This window comes from Cydia strobilella, chromosome Z, assembly GCF_947568885.1.
Source record: "Cydia strobilella chromosome Z, ilCydStro3.1, whole genome shotgun sequence".
Taxonomy (NCBI): domain Eukaryota; kingdom Metazoa; phylum Arthropoda; class Insecta; order Lepidoptera; family Tortricidae; genus Cydia; species Cydia strobilella.
Window position 1 is genome coordinate 24,450,820 of NC_086068.1, and position 27,498 is coordinate 24,478,317.

Consider the following 27,498-nt stretch of genomic DNA (forward strand, 5'->3'; position numbering starts at 1 on the left):
CTCAAAACTCATGCAACTACGCAAAGCGAAATTAATCCAACTAGAAAACTATTCCAAATTAGATTTGTAGGTTAAGTTACACTTCTGGGATTAAAAATGTATGCGAATGCTATACAGTTTAAAAAAACACAGAACACTGAAGCAGCAGGAGTACTCTGAAAAAAATAAAACTTAAAGTAACATACATTTCAAAATAAAGTAGAAAAAAAATGAATACCATACAAAACGCATCTGTCCCTAATAATAATAAACATCATACATAGTGTTAGACCAAGCTAAGTTGGCAGCGAGTTTGATTGCCCAAACTTTGCAAGTGTTATTTAAACGTCATAATTTCATAGAAGTTTGACGTTTAAAATAACATAATGCACTTGCACAGTCTGGCCTATCAAAATCGCTGCCAACTTAGCTTTGTCTAACTCTACGAATATACATTAAATTCCTAAATCTGTTTTTTAATGAGTAAGATTCTACAACACCCTTTGCCATAACTCTACATCAAAATTTAATAGATAATATTTTAGGGTTCCGTACTCAAAGGGTAAAAACGGGACCCTATTACTAAGACTCCGCTGTCCGTCTGTCTGTCACCAGGCTGTATCTCATGAACCATGATAGCTAGACAGTTAAAATTCTCACATATGACGTATTTCTGTTGCCGCTATAACAACAAATACTAATAATTTTTAAGAAAAAAAAACCGACTTCAATGGGGGATGCCGCTGAAAGTTCACTTATTGTTGATGGTGCACTCTTAGATTCCAGACAATGAAATGAAAAAGACAGCATCTTTTGCCTAATAATGTAGAAAAGGAGGTAAAACCACCCACTTTTCTTGTAGCATTTCGTTTCTGTAAGCGTCGCAGTTCTAACCTAACCTACTTTTCTGATAGCATTTCGTTTCTGTAAGGGTCACAGCTCTAACCGCTATAACAACAAATACTAATAATTTTTAAGAAAAAAAAAACCGACTTCAATGGGGGATGCCGCTGAAAGTGCACTTATTGTTGATGGTGCACTCTTAGATTCCAGACAATGAAATGAAAAAGACAGCATCTTTTGCCTAATAATGTAGAAAAGGAGCTAAAACCACCCACTTTTCTAGTAGCATTTCGTTTCTGTAAGGGTCGCAGTTCTAACCTAACCTAACCTACTTTTCTGATAGCAGTTCTGTTCTGTGAGAATCGCAGTTCAAAACCCAACCACCCACCTAACCCACTTTTCTAGTAGCATTTCCGGGTCCGGATCAGAGTCCGGGTCCGTGTCCGGCTGTCCGGGTCCAAGTTTGGGTCAGAGTTCGGTCTGGATCCGGGTCCGAGTTGGGGTCCATGTTCAGACCCAGGTCCGGGTCCGAGTCCGGGTCCAAGTTTAGGTCTGGGTCCATAAGGAAGAGAACAAATCGCCAAACGTGAACTATTTGTCATTGAAGAGTTCCATTCTGATCATCATCAGCAGTTCCCCTTCATCAAATGTCACTTTTTTAAATGTAAGTGCTTGATTTGTTGATGAAAATACTAAAATCACTATATGTATGCCTTTAACATTTGAGGAGTTCCCTCGATTCCTCATGGATCCCATCATCAGAACTGCTTTTTGACAAAAACGGGACCAATCTGTGTGTATATACTTACAATCAAAAAAATAATTTTCAAAATCGGTCCAGAAATGACGGAGTTATGGAGTAACAAACATCAAACATTTAAAAAAAAAAAACCACCGAATTGAGAACCTCCTCCTTTGAAATCTTGAAGTCGGTTAAAAAGTACGGAACCCTCGGTGCGCGAGTCCGACTCGCACTTGGCCGGGTTTTTTTTAATACATGTTTTGTAGCAAAATCGCTTTACTTGTATTTACGTTTATATTTTTTCATCGATAGTCGGGAGAACAGTTGTGACATTTTTAACCTTAGCTACAGTGTCATTTTTTTTGACACTAAAATAATGCTTCCTTGAGAGATTTATTATATGCTCGCATTCCTTCGAGTAATCGCGTGTATTTCAAGAACTGCGTATCAATCAGTTACAAAAGGGGAACTATTGATGACTGTGACAAACTACTAAAAAACATAGTGATTAGGTATTTAGACGATATTCTTTCAAGAAATACACATGCATGGGTTATGGTTATTGATCTAAAAATAAACTAAACGATATGTAAAAGGAAATGTTATCTACTGTAATGTAATAATTATGACTTTTCGTGTACATAATTATATTTTTATCCCACCTGTGTCAGTCTTAATACTTTAGCCGGAAGCAAATTGAGGACCGGAGGGTCGTTGACCGGAGTGACGTTGACATGTAAAACGAAAGTATTCCTTCCTTGTAAGTAGCTTGGTAGAGTAAATTTAGTCTCTGGAATAAGTTCCATGTCAAGTACAATTGAATCTTGATGATTTTCCGAACCGTCATGAACGTATCTCACCTGGAAATACGTAAGCAGACAATAGGATTAATTAGCATTATCATATTAGCAAGATATTATGAAAGTTAAGTATCTCAATTTCTAAAATTCGACAATTGCTACAGAAACAATGAAAAATCTGGATTATAGTTTTCGAACTTTGTAGCAGGAAATAAATAATTGTAGGAATACAGAATTCTCAATGCCCAACAAAATGATGTACCAGTACCACCCTGTTTGTGGTGTAAGACAGAACGATACGCACCTTATCTCTTGACAAATTCATGAGTGTAAAGTATTGCTTCATTTTGCCGTCACCATCGAGATAATTGGAATACTGCGGAGAGTTCCTTTGCGGAGATAAGTCGATAGCTATCCTTCCGTGTTGCGGGGACTGGGTTAGATGGAACACGACCCCCGACGGGCGCACGCCGTATTTGTGGTGGTCCAACACCACGTCGATGTTCTGCGTCGTGATCACTGCGACTCCGCCTTCCAACACTGTTAGAGGATACAGTGCTACCAGCTCCAGTTCACTGCTGGACTTTGAGAATACCTGAGGAAAAAAAAAATTCACAACTTAAACAACATATTTCAATACAGTCAATTTTTTTATGTTCTAATTATTTTCCTGAAGACCGACACACACATGACCGTTTTTTATTAAATCATTTATTCATTTGCAAGAATGTAGTACACAAAACAAGCAAAGCAAACACCACTTAACAAAGCATGCAAAGAAGGCTTAGACTAAACTTAACTAAATGACAAATATTTTTAAGTACCTAAGGAGATGATATTATTACACACATGTCAATTATCAGAATTCCAGAAAGACTAGTATTGTAAAATAAAGTAACATTATATAATTAAATTAGTAGAATGTCAAATTTTGAATCACATATAATAATAGAAATATTCATTCAATAATGAATTTGCATTATAATCAAAATCACAATATTCATTAAGGCTGTAGAAACAATTTTGTTGAAGCCATTTTGTCACTTTTTTCTTAAAGATACTGAGGCAGTCTTCTTTGAATTCTGATGGCAGTTTGTTTAATATACATGTTTTTGGCTACATACTAGATAAGATAAGATAAGATAATTATTTATTTGCTTAAACATGGTAATTTTAAGTTCACATAATCATTATAAGCAGTATCACATGTTTAGCCAATGGCAGCATGCAAATATTGATCTTAAAATTAAGCTATATACATTATTTACATTAACAATAAACTATTTCCATTGATTTCTATTCATCATATGATTTTCTATTTCTATTGATTTTCCGTTGTAGCTATTATTTAAATTGAATATACATTCATTATTTTTAGATATTATAATTGTCTTACAAAACTACACATATTTCATATAATTTTCAAATTTAATATTTATGGTCATTTATTTATTTAATTAACATTATTCGTCCAGAAATTCTTTGATTGTGTAAAAACATTTATTTACTAGCCATTTCTTCAATTTTGTCATAAATAGTGGGTCTTTCAATTTTCGCAGTTCTTCTGATATCTTATTATATACCGTGATGCTCATGCCGTAACAGTTATTTCTAAATAAAGCGGTTGAGCATGTTGGCATTAGTAATTTGTTCTCGTCTCTTTGTCTAAGTCGTTGATTGCATTTCACTGTTGCATACGATGAGAACTCTTTTCGAACATAACATGCTAATTCTAAAATATACAGGCCAGTTAGTGTAAGCAAGCCTAGTTTTTGGAATAAAGGTTTACAGGAGTCCTGCTCTTACACATTTTTTTTACACTAGGCGGTAAAATGGTGCTGCAAGTTTAAATTTATATCTGTTGGGACGATTTGAGACCTGAGATTGTAATTTAATTAGTTGGATATTTTGTTTAACGAAGATACATACTTCCCTGATGTATATGCAAGCTAAGGGCAGAATGCGTAATGTTTTAAAGTGATGCCTACAGCTTTCTCTGTGTCCACTGCCACAAATGGCCCGGATGCATTTCTTTTGAGCTTTAAAAGCATCATAGACTTCAGTCGAGTTTCCCCAGATTATTAATCCATAGGTAAGGCTCGAGTAGACGTAGCCATAATATGCGGTAATAGCTGCTTTACGTGAAACAATCTGTTTTAAGCGCCTAAATGCATAAACGAACCGGTGTAGCTTGTCACAGACGTATTTTACATGTGATTTATAAGTTAACACGTTTTCTAGCCGTATTCCGAGAAACATTGTGATATCGACTTCTTCTATCTTTTCTTGCATAAATTCAGTGTTAAGTGGAGCATAATTAGATTTTTGCGTTTTAAATTGAACAATTTTGATCTTCGCTAAATTTATCTTTGGATTATTTTTAGACAGCCATTGATGCAATTTCGTCAGAGTAGAGTTAATCATATCCTCAAGTGATTCACCTGGGTTGGCTCTAATTATTACCGACGTATCGTCAGCGAACAATATGTATTTGTCAGATGAGACACTGGGCAAGTCGTTAATGTAAAGCAGAAAGAGAAGCGGACCCAGAACGCTTCTCTGTGGATTAACGTTTTGCCGGTAGGACGATCCATAAGTCTTTAATGTTGAAACTTTTTCATTATCGGTCATACTTGGAATTCCTACACATTGAGTTTTATTACTAAGATAACTTAATATCCAGTCATGGGCCTTACCCCTAATTCCACAGCGCTCCAATTTATTAAGAAGTATTTTATGATTAACTGGATCTAATGCCTTCGACATATCAAGAAATAAGGTCCCTGTTGGTATTCTGTTATCTATACATTCGGTGACATATATTAATAGTCGTAAAGCAGCTGATTTCTTCTTTTTTTTGGCATTGATTAAGAATGTTAAGTTCCTATGACAGCAGCTAAGACGAGCTAGATCAGTTAGATCAGAATAAAGTATAGTTTCCTTCCTAAATTAAAAGTTAAGGTGACTCAATAACTAGTCTACGGTTTAGGTAGCGAATCGTGGGCTCTTCTGACACACAACTGAAAAGGCAGTAAGACAACCTCCAGGGTCTTGTTACCTTGTACTTCTCGGCATAGTCAGGGTTAATGCAGAGATCAGAGTCGCATTTACAAGTGAAGTGGTCGACGCCGTGCTGGTCGCACACCGCCTGCGGCACGCAGGGGGGGTTGGCGGGGCTGGCGTGGCACGGGTACCACCAAATGCATTTAGGACTCACGCCGTAGGTGACCACGGAGTTCGGCAGTCCATATATTTTATCATCTACTTCTATCGGTTTTATGCAACCCTGTAAGCCAAAAATAATGAATGAATTAATTAAAACACAGTTGTCTGTTGCGTTGTAAGTTCATGCGTTCCAAGGAGTTTGGAAGGAAGGAAGGAAATTGGAGGTGTGGAAACAAATGCTTATACTATTAACAGTTTACCATTATACTAGAATCTGCTGCTTTGATTCCTTTTGCGAAGGCCCGCTGTCGCTTTTCAGTTTCGATTCCACCAAGATAGAATGAGTCAGACAGGTCTAAATACCGAGTACCTCCACTTTCGATTCTTGTACTCATTGCTACATTGTCCACGGAGAGCTGTAATTTTTAAGTTGGGTAAAATGATTTAATAATAACATCAAATGTTAATCTATCAAAACATTACTAATACTTAGGTAATCAGTATGTTATGTTTGACAAGAATTAAGTAGGTGCCTAATACTAGTAATGTAACGAATTCGCAATGCATTATACTGTGCTCTTAAAGTATGGTTATATTATGAAACTGGATAGTAATAAAATGCACACTAGACTTATACTGAGTAAGCAATTGCGAATATAGCCAATATAGGCTTGCCAAGGAAATAAAATAGTTTAACTCAAGCCACATTCATGTGTACTTGGGTAGTATATTTTCAATTGGGTATACAACAGAAATCCTCAAACTTAGGTAAGAAAATACTTTCGCAATGCAGCAGAGCGCAAATACGATATAATTTATTTTCGGGCTACTAAGGCCAATAAATACATACACAGCCTAACATATATATGTACATATACAATAATATGCCCCATGGCAGTTTGTGGCGGCGAGTTGTATGGGAAGTTGAGAGAGTTGATTGAGTTGATGGAAATTGAGAGAAGAACTAAAAACACCTGGAATAAGTACTGGAGTCTAAAAGAAACCCTAAAAAGCGACCTACCTATCAAGCTTAAGAAGAAGGTAATAGATATGTGCATACTCCCAACAATGATCTATGCATGCCAAACATGGAAATTCACTTCAAAGGCCAAAAGGACGATAGTTTCATGCCAAAGGGGCATGGAACGGAGTATACTTAAAATAAGAAAAATTTACAAGATCAGACATTCCATAATCCGAGAAAAAACTAAGCTTATAGACGCACTAAGCCAGGCCCAGAAACAAAAATGGAGATGGGCTGGCCATGTTGCCAGACTCCAAGACGAGAGGTGGACTTTTCCCACAACGGCCTGGAAAGGTCCAGACGGAAAGAGGAAGAGAAGACGGCCATTGGCACGATAGTCGGACGACATAATTAAAACAGTGGGGGCCAACTGGATATGGGAGGCCCAAGACCGAAGAAAGTGGCAGATTCTGGAAGAGGCCTATACCTCTTAGGAGGGTTCTGGAGTGATCATTAGATATTAGACATATTGGGTTTAGAAAAATTTAGATTAAGTTTCAACCCAGAAATAAAAGGCTTTTTTATTTATTTATTTATTAAGAGTTGATTAGGCCCTCTCTCTGGCTTAGCTTCATTGGCCGGCCGGAGTGAATACTAATCAGGGTCCGTAGGACTCTCACCTCTGGCTTGCATTTACTGGCCCACCAGAGTGGAATATGCTCGCAAGGTGGATGTGCTGTCAACAGCCACTGGGTAGAAAACGGGTGCCATTCCATGTGTTTGGTCAATTTCCTTTTATTGTCCTATGCTAACTGGGACTTATCCTTGGGTGCATACAGGGATAATCATTGGTTGTGTCACATCACTTTTAGAGTAAACTAAAAGCCAAACTGCAAAGGCAATGCATGCCTTCCAAATATCGGGACCCCATGGTCTCGAGATTATGTAAAATACTACAAATAATAATCTTTAGCACTAAATTAATTTTGGTGACACAACAGTTGACGCAGATTTCCACATAATCAGTGAAATACCACACATAAACATACCACAAAGTTGCCAATAGCTTTGTAGACTTTACAGCCCCCCATTAAAAAATTACAAGTGAAGGTGGTATTGGCTGTATGATATTACTTTAACATATAAGAGAAAACATGAAACATAAAAAGAAAAAGGCAATAAATTGAGACATCTAATTGCATGTAGCATCTAATGAATCTAATCTAAGGTATCAAGTCCAGGTAGTTCTACATAATCCTCACTTGGATACAATATACAAATTAATGCAATGTGCAATTAACTAGGTTTTTTATACACAATTATGCATTGCATTAATACTTATGTATCACTTGGAGCAGAACTAAATGAATTGTACTTTTAGACACACAGTCTTATAGTTACTTAAAAGTCAAAAAAGAAAGAATTTTAAAAACAGGTACCTCTATTAGTGAAGGATTGAATAACAAATGTATTTTATGCCACTGTCCATCACTGACTCTCACAGTGTGTATTATTTGTCCACGCGCCATTTTAACTCTGACTACTCCATCCAGTATTTCAACACCAAGAAAATCAGACACTGAGCCTCTCCCACCTCCAGGATTGTAAAGAATTATAGCATTAGGTGTTATTGTCTTAAACTCAATCTGCCATCTGAAAAAAAATATATAATTGAGATACAGTCCTTATCTATCCCATTTTATAATGTTTGAATGGGATCTATGCTGGCACTGGCCTGAATCTACTAAAAGATTGAGCATAAAGAAAATTTTATTAAACTCACCCCTTAAAATGACTCCAAGTTAAAATATACATACCTTCCTCCAGCCCTAGAGTTGATCTTGGGTAATATAAGATAGGCGCCTTCATCAATGAAGCTGATCTCTGAGTTAATGTCTGCATCAAATTCAGGTGCACAGTTCCATGTGACACCCTCTACATGCACTGAGGCACTGCGACTTCTAGCTTTTTCTATTATTTTAACTCCATTATATAACACCTGTTGAAATTATATAAAAATAAAAGGAAGAAGACAGGTATGGTCACATAAATACAGTAACATAAACTTTAAAATAATAACAATTCATACATCTATAAAATTATAAAGATTATTCAAAAACTTCATAAAGCCATACAACATAATAATAATGCTCACATCCTCCATGCACCCTCGGAAGTTTTCCATGTGGCCCAGGAACAGTTCAGAGAAATCACCTTGCCCTCCCAGAAATACTCCAAAGTGTATGTTCAATTCAAAGAATCTTCCGGGTAGTCTTTTTCTAACAGTACTATCATCAACCTTTAAAAATGTTTAATTATCATTAATGAAATATTGCAGTGCAACTAATTTACTATATATAAAATTGTTGTCTATATTTATCATCTATCTTGCGTTATCCCGGCATTTTGTCATGGCTCATGGGTCCACTTGACAACTAATCCCAAGAATTGACATAGGCACTAGTTTTTACGAAAGCGACGGCCATCCGACCTTCCAACCCAGAAGGGAAACTAGGCCTTAATAGGATTAGTCTGGTTTCCTCACAATGTTTATCCTTCACTGAAAAGCAACTGGTAAATATCAAATGATCTTCCGAGAAACTCATTGGTATGAGCCGCAACCTTCGGATTGAAAATCACATGCTCTTACCACTAGGCCACCAGCGCTTACTTTTTGTCTATATTTTTCTGATTTAAAATTATTAGTGAACAAGGTTACCTTCATTGTTAAATTAGCTTCCCTCCTGATGATGCTAACATGGTGCCATTGAGTATCATTGAGAAATATTCCTTTAGGTGAAGACAGTTCACTTTCACCAGCGCCTAGGTTTATGTGCAATTTTATTCTCCCACTCTCTAGCTTGATCTAAAAAAAAATACTTAAATCAGGTTGGCAATCCTTGTGAAGTTTAATTCCAAAGCCATGTAATCCATAAATTTATTTAACTGTAGGGCCATTCCCCATATGGATGGAGATAATCAAAAAGACAGAAGTTGCAACAAATATGATTGATGCAAATAAACATACAATAATGTCATACACATAAAATAGGTGTTTGGTACCCAGTACCCACCATGCAATAGTCAGTTTTGATGCAATTAACATACAATAATAGGTGTTTGGTACCCACCATGCAATAGTCAGTTTTGATGCAATTAACATACAATAATAGGTGTTTGGTACCCACCATGCAATAGTCAGTTTTTCCTGCAGCCAGGAGCAACAATGCATCTGACAGATGTGTTCTAAACCGAAAACTGATGTCTGTGACACCCTTTGCTTCTTGAAGTGGGTATGTTATAAAGCTAGCTCCGTAGAAAGATGCTGAAACATTCATGAGTAAATTGTTATTCAAAATAATAAAAAAGGAATGATTGTATAATATATACAAATGATAAAGCAACAACTACAATACTTTATGATTGATTAGGATTAAGCATTTCAACGAGCGTAAACCGCTTTTAGTAGATTTGGGTTTAAACCTACGCCGGTTTTGCTTAGCTTACCTTTGTCGTAAGCCAATCCCAGAGGGATCAAAGATAAAATAAGAATAAGTTCCATTTTAATAAACATAGAGGTACGAAAAAAGTTGATCTATTCTTCTTAGCGCATCTTGTGTATCCCAGTTATAGTAGAGAAGTAAAAGTTAAATTTGTTACTCGATAATTCAAATATGATTTCACAAAGTACGAATACATTTCCGAAAGTCAACACTGTAGCCACCGAGGCGTGGCGTCAAACAAAGGCTCAACCGTACAATAATTTCCAACTATCATGTCTAACACTGATAACAATACTACACTGGCAAGATAGGACACGACTTTTCAACTTTTGTTGTAATTATAAATAAAATTATTCAATAAACACATCGTTCATCTCAAGCATACTCTGATACTCTGCTTTTAATATTTTTTAAATTTAATCATAAATCTTGCTTTTGTATTTTTGACGAGTTTTGCCTCGGAATCTAGGCTTTTTGGATAAAACCGTATAGCGATCTTTGGACAAACAATTTAACTGTGCAATATATTTTTAACGCCAAAGTATAAGTCTGATGCCCATCCAGACTCTCTACGAGGTTACAGGACGGAACGCGAGTACGAGAGTGTCGTCAAATCATCCGAACATCCCTCAGAATAATTACTAAAGTATAGAAGTCGGGCAAAAATGCTTCGCAAATATGTATACCCGTACTTTACTTCCTTACGAATTAGATAATGTGCCGAAAAGAGATGCATATATGCTTGTTATTTCTCATTTACGTACGGTGTCATAAGTTTGATAATTTGCTAGGGATGTAACTGTGTCGACTTTTTATATCGATAAATTATGCATAAGTTTATGTGCCGTGTAAAAGAATAATCACGAAATTGGCAAATTGATAATAGTCTGGCTAATGAAAGTTGAACCAGAAATAACGCGGCAATTTCAAGAAATCTGTAGCAGGCGGCTCGTTGAAATGAAATGAAATGCGTGGAATACAAGGATTGCATAACTTTTATACTTTTTATAATTTTCATATTCTAAAAATCATTAAAAAGTATAAAAATGATGCAATCCTTGGAATCAAAGAGCCGCCTGATATGAGGATTAATGCATGTACCTAGTATAGCTTTTATCTCATTTGCAGTCTACAACTCAGAACCGTCTAACTATACCTCTCGTTTTTTCATCATTGGAAAGAAGGCGAGCGATCTTAACGTGTCGTTTTATCGAAAAACACTTTGAAAATAAGTCACAACAAATATAATATACGATCATTTACATACTTTTGCTTTCATAAGTAAAATATTGCTATATTTATAAAAAAAACTTGTCAATAAAAAGACACGTGGAAATGGTTTACCGTTTTTTCTAATGCTAAAAGACTAAGTATAGTTTCTAGTCATGTATGTACCAAATAGGAAATGAAAAAAAAAACGTTCGTGTAATATATTTTTTTTATTTAATAATAGGGAATATTACGCGAAACTCGGCGTAGGTGGCGCCACTATCACAATCTCAGGGTCTATCGCGAAACAAGAAAATCGAACTTTCGTTATCTAACATCTCTGTCACTCTTGCCCCCAGAAAACTTGTCAAAAACCTGTTAAAGGTACAGTTTGAATAAGTTACTCTACGGTGCACTAAAAAAGCTAGTGCTGCACTCTGGTGGCAGAACATTGCAGTAATATCCCCTATTCCTCGTCCTTTGGAAATCTGAAATAAAAAGTTGAGTTTTGTGACCAACAATATTAATAAAAGGAACATTCATCAATGATCATTAATGTCTTTTTTATAAGGGGTTCCGTACCCAAAGGGTAAAAACGGGACCCTATTACTAATACTTCGCTTTCCGTCTGTCTGTCACCAGGCTGTATCTCATGAACCGTGATAGCTAGACAGTTGAAATTTTCACAGATGATGTATTTCTGTTGCCGCTATAACAACAAATACTAACAAGTACGGTCCCCTTGGTGCGCGCGTCCGACCCGCACTTGACCGGTTTTTAGTATTAAACTATAGTCTGGCAAACACAATCTGTCAGTAAGTAAGAACAAAGAAAACTATAGGTACAGTCGAAGGCAAAAATATCGATCCAGACAAATGGCTTAAAAATATGTGAACACGGTTTTATTATCTGAGCGTACACATATTTTTGAGACTGGGAATGTATATATATTTATGCCTTGACTGTACTCATCAATTAAGACAGTCAGACAGTCCTGGGCCAAACTATAAGAAAGCTGTAAATGTCGATAGGTTATTGATCTGAGGTCGATACATCACTATGCCAAAAATATAACCTTTCATACTTAGCAGAAAAGTTCGAAAATATATGCAAAAATCTATATAGACTTGAATGCAAGTAATAATTACATAAACAACATATCGATTTCTATGTTTAGGGTCAGGTCCTATAAATTAATTTCTTCAAAATTGAACAAAACTCACCGATTAAAGGTTATCGGTTCAAGCGTATTTTCTATTCTTCCTGTATGCGATTTACAGCCCTCGATCACACAAGACATTATCACAAAGGGAACTTCAAACCATTACAATTAAAAACTCAGCACGTTTTCCAACAAACTTTCAGGAATAGCAACAATATAATTAAAATAAACCAAGATGACCGCTGAAATTCCCGAAATATTTCAACTAAAATAATACGACTATGTCAAGTTGTTACAGTTGACACCTACCTGTGAAATAACAACATATATTTTATTTGGCTGGATTATATTATAGAACCACATAGGACCATTTGACATTTCCCTCAGTTCATCTTATGACAATACTGAAAAAAACGAAAGAACTTGCGGATTGTTGTCTCACTCACTCATAGACAAAAAGTAATAGCGTGTTGTGAATACGATATCTTTTACCAAGCTTTTATTTTTGCCCGGCTTCTTTGCTTTAGTCATTATTCTGAGGTGTAGGGTAAGTTTAAAAGTTAGAGCGAGAAAGAGATATCGCTTTTTCGCTCTTACTTGTGGGTGCGTCTGTGAGTACTGGCCACGGGCCTCGCCGCCGATCGACTCTTTGGATGTTCCTCAGAATAATGACTAACTTGTTCTTACTTACTGACAGATTGTGTTTGCCAGACTATAGTTTAATACTAAAAACCGGTCAAGTGCGGGTCGGACGCGCGCACCAAGGGGACCGTACTTGTTAGTATTTGTTGTTATAGCGGCAACAGAAATACATCATCTGTGAAAATTTCAACTGTCTAGCTATCACGGTTCATGAGATATAGCCTGGTGACAGACAGACGGACAGCGAAGTATTAGTAATAGGGTCCCGTTTTTACCCTTTGGGTACGGAACCCCTTATAAAAAAGACATTAATGATCATTGATGAATGTTCCTTTTATTAATATTGTTGGTCACAAAACTCAACTTTTTATTTCAGATTTCCAAAGGACGAGGAATAGGGGATATTACTGCAATGTTCTGCCACCAGAGTGCAGCACTAGCTTTTTTAGTGCACCGTAGAGTAACTTATTCAAACTGTACCTTTAACAGGTTTTTGACAAGTTTTCTGGGGGCAAGAGTGACAAAGATGTTAGATAACGAAAGTTCGATTTTCTTGTTTCGCGATAGACCCTCACATTGTGATAGTGGCGCCACCTACGCCGAGTTTCGCGTAATATTCCCTATTATTAAATTAAAAAAATATATTACACGAACGTTTTTTTTTTCATTTCTATTTGGTACATACATGACTAGAAACTATTCTTAGTCTTTTAGCATTAGAAAAAACGGTAAACCATTTCCACGTGTCTTTTTATTGACAAGTTTTTTTATAAATATAGCAATATTTTACTTATGAAAGCAAAAGTATGTAAATGATCGTATATTATATTTGTTGTGACTTATTTTCAAAGTGTTTTTCGATAAAACGACACGTTAAGATCGCTCGCCTTCTTTCTAATGATGAAAAAACGAGAGGTATAGTTAGACGGTTCTGAGTTGTAGACTGCAAATGAGATAAAAGCTATACTAGGTACATGCATTAATCCTCATATCAGGCGGCTCTTTGATTCCAAGGATTGCATCATTTTTATACTTTTTAATGATTTTTAGAATATGAAAATTATAAAAAGTATAAAAGTTATGCAATCCTTGTATTCCACGCATTTCATTTCATTTCAACGAGCCGCCTGCTACAGATTTCTTGAAATTGCCGCGTTATTTCTGGTTCAACTTTCATTAGCCAGACTATTATCAATTTGCCAATTTCGTGATTATTCTTTTAGACGGCACATAAACTTATGCATAATTTATCGATATAAAAAGTCGACACAGTTACATCCCTAGCAAATTATCAAACTTATGACACCGTACGTAAATGAGAAATAACAAGCATATATGCATCTCTTTTCGGCACATTATCTAATTCGTAAGGAAGTAAAGTACGGGTATACATATTTGCGAAGCATTTTTGCCCGACTTCTATGCTTTAGTCATTATTCTGAGCCCTACACGATCGTTGAAATGCACAGGAGTCTCTTATATTCTTTGGTCTCGTCTGCACTTTAGGGGGAAATATTCGAACGCATCGCTCAGAAGAGCGCAAGGCAAAACCGGGCAACACACAGCTTTGGCACTTTTCACTTGGCAGGTTTTCTCTGACTCAAATTGTACAATAGTACTGAACGCCCGGTTTTGCAGTTTCTTATTGCTTATTGCTTCGACATTAGAACTGAAACCAATAATTAATGTATCTGCTGCGTGACAGGGTTTAAGTAACTTCAGTGACACGCATAAATATTCATTGTAAAAATGAATAACTCTGCTGCGAAGGTTGGTTTTCTACAGTATGTGCCGTGGAGGTGCCAATTTTCTTTCCTATTACCTACTTTGTTCATTTATTTTGCCAGGTTGGAGAGATATTTCGGGAGGCCGGTACAGCTTTTAACAAGCTTTCTGAAATGACTATGCTGTTACATCCTGTTGGTGACTCGCAGCCTGGGTATGTCGTATCTAACGGCTGGAGAAATATCGTCAGGCTAATGAAATATCAGTCTTTAGATCTTTCAATGTAGATTTTATTGCTTAAATGCTTATTCCATATAAAGGTTATGATCACAAGAGCTGCTAAACCTATAGCACTATATCATTTATTATATGTATAGTCGTCGAGGTTTGCCGCGACCCCGGGTTTGATGTGGGACCCAATTGGTTGTTATTTTAGCCCACAAATCATCCGGCATACGGCAAACGTTGGCGAGATGACCTTGACGCCTTTCACAGGAACTGGTGGGAGACAGGTCAAGATCGGGATGCGTGGAAAGGGGGGAGGGAGGCCTTTGCCCAGCAGTGGGATACTCTAGGCTCATATAAATAAATAAATATGTATAGTATTTTTTAATTACTTACATGTGCTTTTTATAAAACTCAATATACAATATAATGAAACTCGATATACTGAATAAGTTTATAGCCACCCGTGAACATGATGCATGTAACTGCGTCGAAATATCGGAAGCTCACAAGTAATACAAAAGGTAATCACAGTCTATATCCCGGTCAATATAAGTCTAGTGAAACTAACCGTGAATCATTCAAAACTAAGTTTATAGCGTTTAAGTTAACTGACTTTGGTTACCTTTCATAGTATAAAATACCTTGTTACGCAGTATAACACTCAGTCCTTTGAAATTCGTTATAAAGAGTACACTGTAGTAGTAATCTTCATTGGGTTCAACTTAATTCAGCAGCTTCTAAGGTTGTTATGAAATACCAAAACAAACAATGAGTTTTGTTTTACAAATCTCAATAAATACTAATTAGATGGTATTATATGAAAGGTTACCTAATTTTAAAATTATAAACAAGTGTTACATTAATCTACAGAACAAATAGGAATGTTCTATTATGATTTACATTAATAATCCTTCAATTTATCAGAGGCAAGTGGACAGATGAGGAGATAGAAATGCTCAGGTCTTGTGTACACCGGTTTGCTGTGGACCTCAACAAGCTCAGCCAGCATATCAAGAATCGGACTGTGTAAGTATATTACAATATTTTTTTTACAATATTACTACAGATGTGTTGTTTTGAGGCCAAACCAACCTCAGCTCCTGTGAACAAACCTTAAAATACCGTTATATTTCATAGAATAATATCTATGTATATGTTTACAACCAACAACTAGTTTCTATGATGAACTTTACCCACTGTGGGCAGTGCTATATAACCTTTAACTGTGGTTTTCCATTTACATAATTCATAACGTTATTATATTGATAATAAATAATAAGTTGCTACCCTATCTGGAAGTTCGCTCATTTAATTCAACCCATCGATAGTCTCCTTAAGTCACAACTGGAATCGATCTTGAATGTCCGTTTTAATGAACTTGCTTGGACCCAGGCTTCTTTGCCCATTAGGTTTGGCAGGTTTAGGAACACGCAAAATATCGAGTGTTGCCCTGCCGGCATTCTTGTCCTCAATCCATAGCACGTCTGATCTCGCAGGTAAAATCCTCAAAGCCCCATCGGCAACAAACTGCGAGATCGCGTGCTTGGATGAGGCCAGGAGTGCCTGGCTAACTAAACTGCCAGATGTACCATCTAAACCCGAGAGGGCCTCTACTGCTGTGTTAAAATCTCTAATTGACACGTCGTCGGGAAGGGACCGCGCAAGGATCCTAGCTGTGTCTAGACCAGAATCTGGACAATGGCTGCACGCCTATCCTTCACCCAACACCGGCACTTTCATCGACCCGAACACGCTCAGAATTGCTATCGGTCTCCGGGTCGGGGCCGATGTATGTGTGGACCACAGCTGCGCCTCTTGTGGAGCCTCCGTTGATCATCTCGGCCACCATGGACTCGCCTGCTCCTCGGACGCCGGCCGCCTATCCCGTCATGCCGCTCTCAATGACATCCTGAGGAGAGCGCTCGTCAGCGCCAACGTCCCTGCGGCTCTGGAGCCCCAGATCGCAAGGGATGACGGCAAGCGCCCCGACGGGATGTCGTTGATCCCTTGGCGGATGGGCCGCGCGCTGGTGTGGGACGCCACCTGCGCAGATACGTTGGCGGCGTCCTACATTTCAGCCACCAGCAAACAGGCCGGGGCGGCGGCTGACGTCCGAGAACGCTTCAAGGTAAACAAATATAGTTGTCTCGGCGCACGCTACGAGTTTGTAGCATTTGGCGTCGAGACAAGGCCCGTGGGGTAGAGGGGCACGGGGGCTCCACAAGGCGCTCAGCAAACGCCTAAGGGAGGCCACAGGTGACCCTCGCGCAGGCGGCTTTCTCGCGCAAAGATTGGCCATAGCAATCCAGCGCGGGAACGCTGCCTGCGTGATGGGCACCCTACCAAAGGCACAAAATTTTGATAGGTATTTTTAATTTTTAGCTTTAGTTATTATAATTGTAGTTAGTTTTAGTTTTATTATTTATTTTATGTGTAATTGTTATATTTTTTTGTAATACTCTTTGTATTAATAAAAGTACCTATAATGTTATGAAATAATATAGATATATAGCAGGGTTTCTTAAAATTTAAACAATTAGCCTCATGCATGAAGTTTATATTTGAACGAAATTTGTTTTATTCGGATGTTTGTTACCGTTATATCATGTTACAAATGCATTTCCGTTTTTAAATTACCATTTAATTACTTAAAATTATAAATAAAAAGTACAAAAATTTGCCCGCGAAAAGCGAGTGAGCGAAACGCTCGAAACGCCACGTGACGTCACGCGTTCGACAGATTAGTGTCATTAGTAGCAAACGTCAGTTGGGCCGCCCAACGTGTGACGTCATCACGCTCTGTCGAATTCGCGCCAAAAATTATGAGCGTTTCAACCGCTCAAAAATTTTCAACATTTTAAATATTTTTTAATAAAATAATGTTAAGGTTTACAAAAGTATTTTTATCATTTCCGGTGTTCCAACGATATAAATTATGAATCCAAAAATAAAAATAAATTCATGCATGGAGCTAATTCCAAGGACCCCAGTTTAAAAATATAAAACCTTATAGGAAAATAATAAAAAACCTTATTTATATTTGGTCCGTCGCGCTTGCCACCGTCTCTGTGCCTGCAGTTTTAGAACCAGTGGGCATGGCTAGAGACGACGGCAAGCGTCCCGACGGAGCCACGTTGGTGCCGTGGAAATTAGGAAGAGCCCTGGTGTGGGACGCGACGTACGTTGACACCCTTGCACAGTCCCACATCAGGGCGACCCGCATCCAGGCTGGCGCTGCGGCTGACCAGGCCCAGATTCTCAAGCGCCGCAAATACTCGACCTTAGTTAACGACTATGAGTTTGCGGCGCTCGCAATAGAGACTCAGGGTCCTTGGTCATCCGACATGAAGATATTTATGAGAGCTTTGTCGGCACGGCTGGTAGATTCCACAGGGGACCGTAGGGCCGGTGCGTACCTCTCTCAGCGTATCGCCCTAGCGGTACAGAGAGGTAACGCCGCCGGCGTAATGGGGTCCATGCCGCAGGCCGACCTGTTGGACGGGGCATTTTTTTTATGATTGGGTTTTATGTTTTAGGTTAGTTTAATTTTTTATTTATTTAATTTTAAATTGTAATTCTTTAACAATAAAATAAATAATATTTATATTTAAAATTACTTTTATTATAAATTTCATTACACTTAGGTCTCATCAAGTTTCCTACGAGATTTCCTAATAAGTATGTTTACAGAAGGTAACTGATCTACTGCGGACCCCTGATAAACATGCTATGGACCCCTAAGGGACCCCTAACCCCTAAGGGGTCCGTAGCGGGGCACCCTGGTCGCATAATAACTTTTGTCATATTTTTAATTGTCATAACACTTTATGCAACTATTAAGTCATAAAAATCTTTTGTCAGAATTATTCCTGAGTATAACTGGGTTTTTGTCATAAATGAGTTATGTCATAATTTTTTAGTCATTAGTTTAATTCGCATAAAATTTTAAGTCATATGCTTGATATCCATAATTGTTTTTCGTTCGAAGTATTGCAGTGCATACTATTAATATAGACATAAAAAATTATGTCATATATTTAGTGGTCATAATATGTCCAAATTTTATATTAAAGGAAAAAATGGAAAAAGTAACTTTTTCCATTTTTTCCTTTAATATAAAATTTGGAGTATCACTCGCAGACGTATCTGCATGTTAAAAATTGGTCATAATATGTTTTTTTCATAAATGTTACAAAGCATAAATAATAAATATGTATGGTTGTGAGGGACCCATGAAGCAAATATTACTTTAGTCATAATTATAACCACACAAAGACCGTATAAAAGAGGCGATCGAAGGAGAGGAGCCCCCTCCAGTAGAAGTAACGGTTTTATAAAAGAAACTAATCATAGATATAGATTTATATAAATAGTAGGTAGGTTAGGTTCGTTAGGCGTCTTCAAACTACGCAGAAAAGGAGCCCCGCGTGAGCGGGGCTCCGTCGAATTAAGTGTTTGGACGAAGATTTGGGGTAAGCTTTTTTTCGAGGAGTTTCTTGTGTTGCTTATCGTTTTCTTTTAGACGTTATGGAGGTGGGTGTATGAACGGCTATGAATAACTTGGTATGCCTTAAATCATTATGGTTCAAAATTCAAAATCATTATGACACAATATAATATGACTTTTGATTTGTATGCGCAATGATGATTATGACACAAGTGGTTATGCGTATCAAAGATATGACTTTCATTTGTATGCAACCCAATATGGACCCATCCGTAGCATGTTTATCTTAAAGTGGGCTCAAAGTTTTGTTTTCATAATGTAAAGGTCTGCCTTTAAATTCTATTGAGAACTAGCCAAAGCGGTATTGTACATAGCTTTTGCCTGACAATGTTAGATAAATCTGTAATATTACATAAATTAAAATATTATTTAAGTATTAATATAATCAGCCATGCCATTAACCTGTTTCAGAACACAAATCCGTACTACTCTAAAGAAGAAGGCTTTTGAAGATGCAGGTATACCTGTCAGGCAGGTAAGCAGTACGGTGACCAGCCACAGCCAGCCTCCCCAACCGCCTCAGGTAGCCAATCAGTCTCCACTCAGAGCCCTCAACCAACAGACGGTGTTAGGAAAAAACGCAGAGGTTCAAATCTTCACTAACTACTTAGTGCAAAGTCTTTGTCACTTGTTATTAGTTGTTGTGTTTGTCTCTTGAGTTTTGGTTAGTGAAGTTTGAATATTTTTTAGATGATTTTTTTATTTTTATTTTTTTAAATCTTTTTTTCCCACTGGGCTGTTGATTGCATGTGCTGATATTTTTAAAATATTTCTACTTAGTGATTATGATTGTGTTATGATTATATTTTTTAAGATACATATATTCTGTCTCTTCAATTTATTTACGGAGTGGCCTTGAATAACTGGACGAATTTCACTTATAAATTCTGATGCCAGACTAGAGATATTCTTTTTACATCAAGGCGAAGTAGTCGCCGTTTTTGTGAGTATCTCCATTGCCCAATATTATAGGTACCCCGTTTTTTTTTCAGATTAGGAATTTTATAACCTCAAAAGTACGAGTTAAGGAACTGTTTTCCTCTAAAATTAAATCGGAGTAATTATGCATTGAATTATTGAGTCGTTTACATATTATTGTACCGCAATATTAGATATCATAGGATCCCTAGCATTTCGGAAGAAAAAGTTCATTACTACCACAACTTTTGAGGTTGTAAATTTGTAATCTTATAAAAAAAGGGATATAATAGGGTTTTTGACTACTAGTCAAATCACTGTCTCTCTGTCAAAACGATTTTGCTACTATGGAATTTATATGAAACACTAGCATGTGACGTCACAATAAAATTACCTACTCTTTATAGTTTTATACGGGTTTTAAAATAGAAATTGTGTCTAAAAATAACTGCTGTCTACGTTACTCCATTAATTTTCTGGTGCTTTATTTCATGCATTGCGTAAAATAATTTATTTTAAAAATTGTAAAATACCCTATTGGTTACAAAATCTCAAGGGAAACACAAAGTCAAGCAACTCATCAGTTGGCAATTGTTATTTATTACGACCCACTTCTGTGTTACGACCATAGAGTAACTTATACTACAGCGGTACTGTCATAGTAAACTTTGTAACCCCAGTACATTCACTGCCATCTGTCGACACACTTTAAAACTAAAAATGAAGATTTATAAAAATACGATAAAATGTATTTAAATATGGATAAATGGTTTTTTTTATTTGCATTTATTATTTTTATGATTTTGACCCATGTTCTTTCACTGATATGCGTTAAAATTGTTAAATAACAAACGAAACCGTCAACGCCATCTATACGACAGTAGGCCAAAGCTAGTAGCGCCCTCTGAACGAGAATCAAACTTTCTTGATTTTCGATGCACGTTTTTTCCTTAGACTGTATCCATCTATTACGGAGTTATATCTATCTTTGGTTACGACCTAAGGTGTTTAGTCGTTTACACTCAGACTCCAAGATCCACACCTTAAACAAAGAGGATATAATAGAATAGAGCGGTGTTTGTAACCACAGTAAAGTAAATTCACTGCCATCTATCGACACACTTTAAAACTAAAAATGATGATTTATAAAAATACGATAAAATGTATTTAAATATGGATAAATGTTTTTTTTTTATTTCCGTAATTATTTTTATATGATTTTGATCCATGTTCTTTCACTGATATGCGTTAAAATTGTTAAATAACAAACGAAACCGTCAACGCCCTCTATACGAGAGTAGGCCAAAGGTAGTGGCGCCATCTGATCGAGAATCAAATTTCCGTGATTTTCGAGGCACGTTTTTTCCATAGACTGTATCCATCTATTACGGAGTTATATCTATCTTTTCCTTAAACGAACATAAGACACAGATATAATATATATTAATATATATGATAACATATATATTAATATTATTTACTCCATTGCAATGAAAATGTGGTTAAAGTTTGGGTTTGGGGTCCACAGTGCAGTAACGGAACTTTAAAAAAAGAATCCATGAATTCAGATTAGAAAAACTGTCTCGTCCTTATAATCGCTCCAAAATATAAATTATTTGGTTAGCGGCTTTAATGTTAGCATGGTCTCGGTTTAAATATCCATACAGTTTTGATGTTACCTATCATAATGCAGGATTTATAACTGCATAATATGTAGTTATTGAAATGTGTTATGCAAATTGGTCAACATTTTGAAAAAAAAAACAAAGGACACATTTCGCCAACGATAAATAAATGAAACAATTATTAACACACCGAATTCGTTGTAACTGTATGGGCTTGTTAAAATGTGGCATGGTAGTGTAAGTAAGATAAAAAGGGGAGGGAGAAGACAAACTGGTCTGGAAACTATCTTATGCCTAGACTTTTTGATGACTGACTATTTTGACTAGGTAAGAGTATTTCAATTTCCTCTACCTTATTTTATTAGTCAAGATTTTACCATAAGATGGTTCCCCGACTTAATAGAAAATGGTGCACGAAACTTAATACAGCGTAGAAATAAACCCTTAAGTTGGCAACGGGACACAGTATGCCATCTTTTTACATTTTTATTTCCTAAACATGGAGCAAAACACAGGGTCACGGTAGATGGGCAGGATATACAGTTATATATGTTATATATGTATACAGGATATATATGTTGATGAGTACATTTACTTGGGCCAGATAGCCTCCTTCGAAAACAGGCAAACCATAGAGGTCAATAGACGTATTGACAACGCCTGGAAGAGCTTCTGGTCCATGAAGGCGCTATTGAAGGGCGACCTTCCCCTGTGTCTCAAGCGCAAACTCATCGACATGTGTATCCTGCCTATCCTTACCTACGGTGCTCAAACATGGTCATTAACTGAGGCGTTAAAGTCCAAACTCAAGGTTTGCCAGCGAGCGATGGAGCGCAGTATACTAGGTGTTCGCAGAACTGATAGAATCAGAAACACGGAACACTACAAACGACAAGGTCGAGTGGAGGAAACGAGGGGAGGCCTTTGCCCAGCAGTGGGACACTAAATTAGGCTAGTAAAAAAAAAAAAAAAACAAGCGGTGGTGGCCGAATGGATCTGGCGCTGGCGTCCGACTTTCAATCCGAAGGTCGCGGGTTCAAATCCTGGCTCGTTTTTCGGAACTTATGTACGGAATATCGTTTGATATTTACCACTAGCTTTTCGGTGAAGGAAAACATCGGGAGTAAACCTGCATACATCTGCGAAGAAATTCAAATGTGTATGTGAACCCCAACCCGCATTGGGCTAGCGTGGGGACTATAGCCCAATCCCTCTCGCGCATGAGAGGAGGCCTGTGCCCAGCAGTGGGACGTATATAGGCTGAAATATATTCCTAAACATAATCTTTGATTTGAACTCACAAGCTTGCATGTTATGCGTCAAATTAAGGGTTATATTATAATATAACAGTATTACTATACTATGATACAAAGTAAAAAGCGACATAAAAATAAATATAATTGCATTGATAAAACAATGTCACACCTATTTTTCAAATATTTTTTTTAAAGATTTAATTTAATTTATTATTTTAAACATGAGTGAGGTTAATTAGAACGCTGGTTAGGTATAGTTGGATCATTGAAGATGTCCGAATTGGAAGAGCTCTTAGGTAACGTTTCGAGACCTGTCTATTCTAAATAATAATTTTATTGCAACGTATAAGCGCAATAAAAAAATAGATGTAGGCATTTAAAAAAAGGTCCCTATTTTAGACCTAGGTATAATAGTAGTGAAGCTACTTTGTTGTTGTGGAGTGACCTAGAGTATTATCGGCTTTAGTGGATACCATTGTTAGATTAAAAATATACTGCATGTCAATAAATTAATTGTTATATTGTTACATTGATTGACGCAGCTTTAGCACATTTTACAAAAAGATGACGGGTAACAATGATATACAAAAAATCCTTTTTATTAAATGGTGGAATGTGCTTGGGTTGTATTCGTAGATGCACCGTGTAGGCTTGGTGTCTAGATATTGTGCCAGTAGGACTTTCTTAGTACCCGCAAATTTCACGGGAAACAAAAGGCAGTTCCCCTTTACTGGAAATTTGGTTCGTTTCGTCGTGATGCCGGGGCCACACTAATGGGAAACACCGTGGATTATCGCGATAATCCTAGTGTGGCCGTATGAAAAAGTCCAATTAATGCGATAATTAACGCGTTTCCCGTTAGTGTGGCTCTAGCATGAGAATTTTTCGAAAATATCCATATACCTAGAAGTTTTAAAATTTAGATACATACTTTTTGACGGTAGCTACAGCAGTAGCTCGATGTAACTAAATGTAGTCACATCGAGCTACTGCTGTAGCTAAGTAATGACTAAGAAAGTAAGTTAGGCAATAAAAGCGTACTATTAAGTTATTGTTTAAAATACTCCCGTAATATTTGCTGACTACCTGTACGATTAAAACATGTTGTGCATGTCCAGGTGACGCTGAACATGCTTAACGCCTCGGAGAACGAGGTGGATGTGGAGGGCCTCGGCGGCGACGTCAAGCTGGAGTTCGAGGCCAGCAGCGAGGAGGTGGCCACCTGAAACATGTTTGGCTTTTCCTTCTATTAAGCAGGAAGGCTTTAAAACGCACCCCAATATAGACTGAGTGTGTATACAAGACAACCTTTAGTGCCAATCGCGTGAGTTTACCCGCTCCATTTTAACTTCCAACCTTTATTGATTGATATCAATATCTGATGATATTGTGTATTTACTGGCGGCTCCGTTAAATTGTTATTCAAACTGCATCAGCATTGTTAGTACCTAAAGGCGTTAGCAAGCAACCGTATTTCATCATCGTAAGTGGCTCAGTTATTTACGATTTCGAATATCCTATTTCCTAGTAGTGATGTACTATATTTGAGCTTACAATGCTAGTGAATACTATGCAGGAAGCCAGTACCATGTTGCATTACTCTTCAGATTAGGCCGTATATCACAATCAAACTAGGACAAAGGCCGAAATCTCTAGAACAGCCCTGAAGTTTGTTATGTATGTTAATAAAAGGTCCTTTCGTGTTCAGACCATCGGACATTTGGGGACCTTGCGGAACCGCCGCCATCTTGGAAAATTTGTTTCATCCTTTAGAAATTCGATTGTGCTGTCAATAACATAGACCTGATGTCCATTGCCGGACAGTTTTAGTAGGTAGTAGTAGGTTTGCCATAGCTTTCGTGAAATATTATGATTTATGAGAAAATACCTATACCTATAGACGCTACAATTTAGAAATCCACCTTGTCAGGGTTGTCTTAATTGCGCACTGAACTCATTGTAAATAATATAAAGGGAATCTAAGGGGCGTGTGTTAAAAACCAAAAGACTGCTTCAGTGTTAGTGTACGGGTAATGAAATAATATAGTGTGCGTTGGTGACAAGTTAATATCGGGTGACGGGAAATTCTAAGGCACAAAAAAGTGAAAGTGCACCATGAAAACATAATTAATGTGAAACAGTGAGCTGTGAGAGAATCAGGATTTCTGCAGGCTTGAATTTAGGCAATTTAGGCAGGGTTTATGGACTACCTGAAAACCGGTAATTGTGTGTAAAGAGTTAGCATCAAATAAATAGTGACGGCCAAAAGTACCCAAATGTATCGGAACCCATGCTTATTTCTATAGTAACAAAGGTGTGTTATTATAGGTACTATTTGGCCACTTTGGTCGTCACTATTTATTTGAGGCTGACTGTACTAATTTCACCTACAATTAGTGTCAATGATAAAAATGCATGTTACTATTTAGCGTTTTCTAAAAAGGAACATGCCATTTTGTACCTTTTTTGGAATGCATGAAACAAAAATGTTATTGTTCTCACCCACTTCTCACCTAAGTCCTCATAATTCTGAAAAAAGTTTAGTATTACGTTAAATAATGCATCCAATTATCTATTCTTAGATTAATGTCGTAGAACTAAGTTAATTGTAGTTATTATACACAGCATGCTCCATAATAACATCACATCATCTGCAAATGCTGGAAAACTAATTGGCCTGAAATATTAATTTTATATGTTAGTGTATCCCGAATTTCGTTGCACGTATGGTTTTGCTACTCAAAAATGTGTAATTGTTTGATTTGTAAAAAAAGATACAAAACTAGTAACCTGGTTTGACCTTCGACTTCCACATTCTCCATTCTAGATAACATTAAACTGTAGAAATGAAAAGATCAGGGTTTCTAAATCTTTTCTCGAGTTGTAGATAATATTATTTTTATATAGGTAGAGTATATTTGCTCATTACAATAATGATATTGCATTTAACTAAATGTTAATCAAATAAAATAAAACAAAATGCAGTCATGACAATATAGTTTTTATATTAGGTATAAATGTAACATAACTCATTTTTATGGACTTTTGGTACCATTATTTCCGAAAATATTCACTAAAACCCATATTTGTTTTGAAAGGCGTATGTAACGTCACCACACACCATATGGTTAAAGCGAGAAAAAACATCCCCACGATTCAATTAAAACGTGTACGGGAGGCACCTTATTGTCTAATATTAATTTTACCACTTTGTTGGCGGCGCGGACGGACGGACAGACAGACACGGTGGTTTTATAGGGTTTCCTAGTTGGCTATGGAGTCCAAAAATTAAAAAAATTGCAGTTTGGAATCATGGCGTTCAATTTCTTGTAACTAGGTAATTGTTTACCTCTGCCATTTTGAGTGTTTTATACGGGAACTTAACTTTCTTTATGTAGTAAATAATACAAACATGTAAGTACAATGAGGGCTAATGCGTATGAATTCGCCGCTAGGGGCGCTAGTGTTGATGGTGGTCTTCGCAAAGTTCGAAATGTCAAATGTCACTTCAATGACTGACAGCTGTTCTTTAGTCTTTTGGACCACCATCAACAGAGGCGCTAACTGGTGAGCAAAAAAACGATAGCCCTCATTACATGGTTGTATTATTGATAAATTATTAATTTTAATAACAAAGCTTCCATGAGACACAGACATATTAAATATACTAACAACGGGTCACTCACGTATTTTAAGTCGAAAAACGCTCGACAAGTTGCACTCCGTACCGAGGAGTATCATCGGGAGCTTGCGTTGACGGTGACGGACCGGCGCAGACTGCGGGCCGCAGCCCGATGACTCGACCCGGGCGCCGGTAGCGGCAGCAAGGGGGGGGGGGGGGCAGAAACTACCCTTCTTTACGGCATTATTGTCAAATGATGGGTTGCACACTACCCGACCGACGTTTCGACTTAAAATACGTGAGTGACCAGTTCTTAATATATTTAATATATAAATTATTACATACGTAAAATAATTGGTGAAAGTATTTTCACCTTTGATTTTAATTTTACTTACTAAATGACATTGCTTGTTGATTGACTTGTGAGTTGTGTTGTGACAAATAATAAAAATAAAAATAATGTTATAAATAGAACCATTTTTCCTGCGACCAATCCTATCTGGAATGGAGTAGGTATGTATAGTCAATTCTCTAAGTTACCAACTTGAACAGTCAAGTCTAGCAACGCAAAACGACCACATGTTTTAACAGCCATTTTATGTTTACAC

The 27,498-nt window shown here is 37.0% G+C and overlaps 2 protein-coding genes across 3 annotated transcripts in view; one reads left to right on the top strand and one right to left on the bottom strand.

The window, feature by feature from the left end:
- The window catches only part of LOC134754147 (chondroitin sulfate proteoglycan 4), a 63,970-nt gene extending 53,600 nt beyond the window's left edge, over nt 1-10,370 (bottom strand). The window contains exons 1-10 of the mRNA XM_063690246.1: nt 10,001-10,370; nt 9,682-9,818; nt 9,213-9,359; nt 8,649-8,792; nt 8,311-8,492; nt 7,933-8,146; nt 5,790-5,945; nt 5,423-5,650; nt 2,669-2,959; nt 2,227-2,424 (exon numbers count right to left, since the gene is read on the bottom strand). Coding sequence (XP_063546316.1) covers nt 2,227-2,424; nt 2,669-2,959; nt 5,423-5,650; nt 5,790-5,945; nt 7,933-8,146; nt 8,311-8,492; nt 8,649-8,792; nt 9,213-9,359; nt 9,682-9,818; nt 10,001-10,067 — 1,764 coding nt within the window. The 5' untranslated portion in view covers nt 10,068-10,370. The remainder of the gene's footprint in view (nt 1-2,226; nt 2,425-2,668; nt 2,960-5,422; nt 5,651-5,789; nt 5,946-7,932; nt 8,147-8,310; nt 8,493-8,648; nt 8,793-9,212; nt 9,360-9,681; nt 9,819-10,000) is intronic.
- A 4,242-nt stretch (nt 10,371-14,612) lies between these two features.
- Nucleotides 14,613-27,085, top strand: LOC134754443 (chromatin complexes subunit BAP18-like). Of its 2 annotated transcripts, none has more exons than XM_063690771.1 (5): nt 14,613-14,779; nt 14,857-14,948; nt 15,887-15,988; nt 19,881-20,055; nt 24,387-27,085. In XM_063690771.1, the coding sequence occupies exons 1-5, from the start codon at nt 14,759-14,761 to the stop codon at nt 24,492-24,494; spliced, it is 498 nt and encodes a 165-aa protein (XP_063546841.1). In that variant the 5' UTR covers nt 14,613-14,758; the 3' UTR covers nt 24,495-27,085. The 2 variants fall into 2 exon arrangements, with proteins under 2 accessions (XP_063546841.1, XP_063546842.1); XM_063690772.1 differs by having other exon boundaries at nt 14,615-14,779; nt 19,881-19,992.
- Nucleotides 27,086-27,498: the final 413 nt, after the last annotated feature.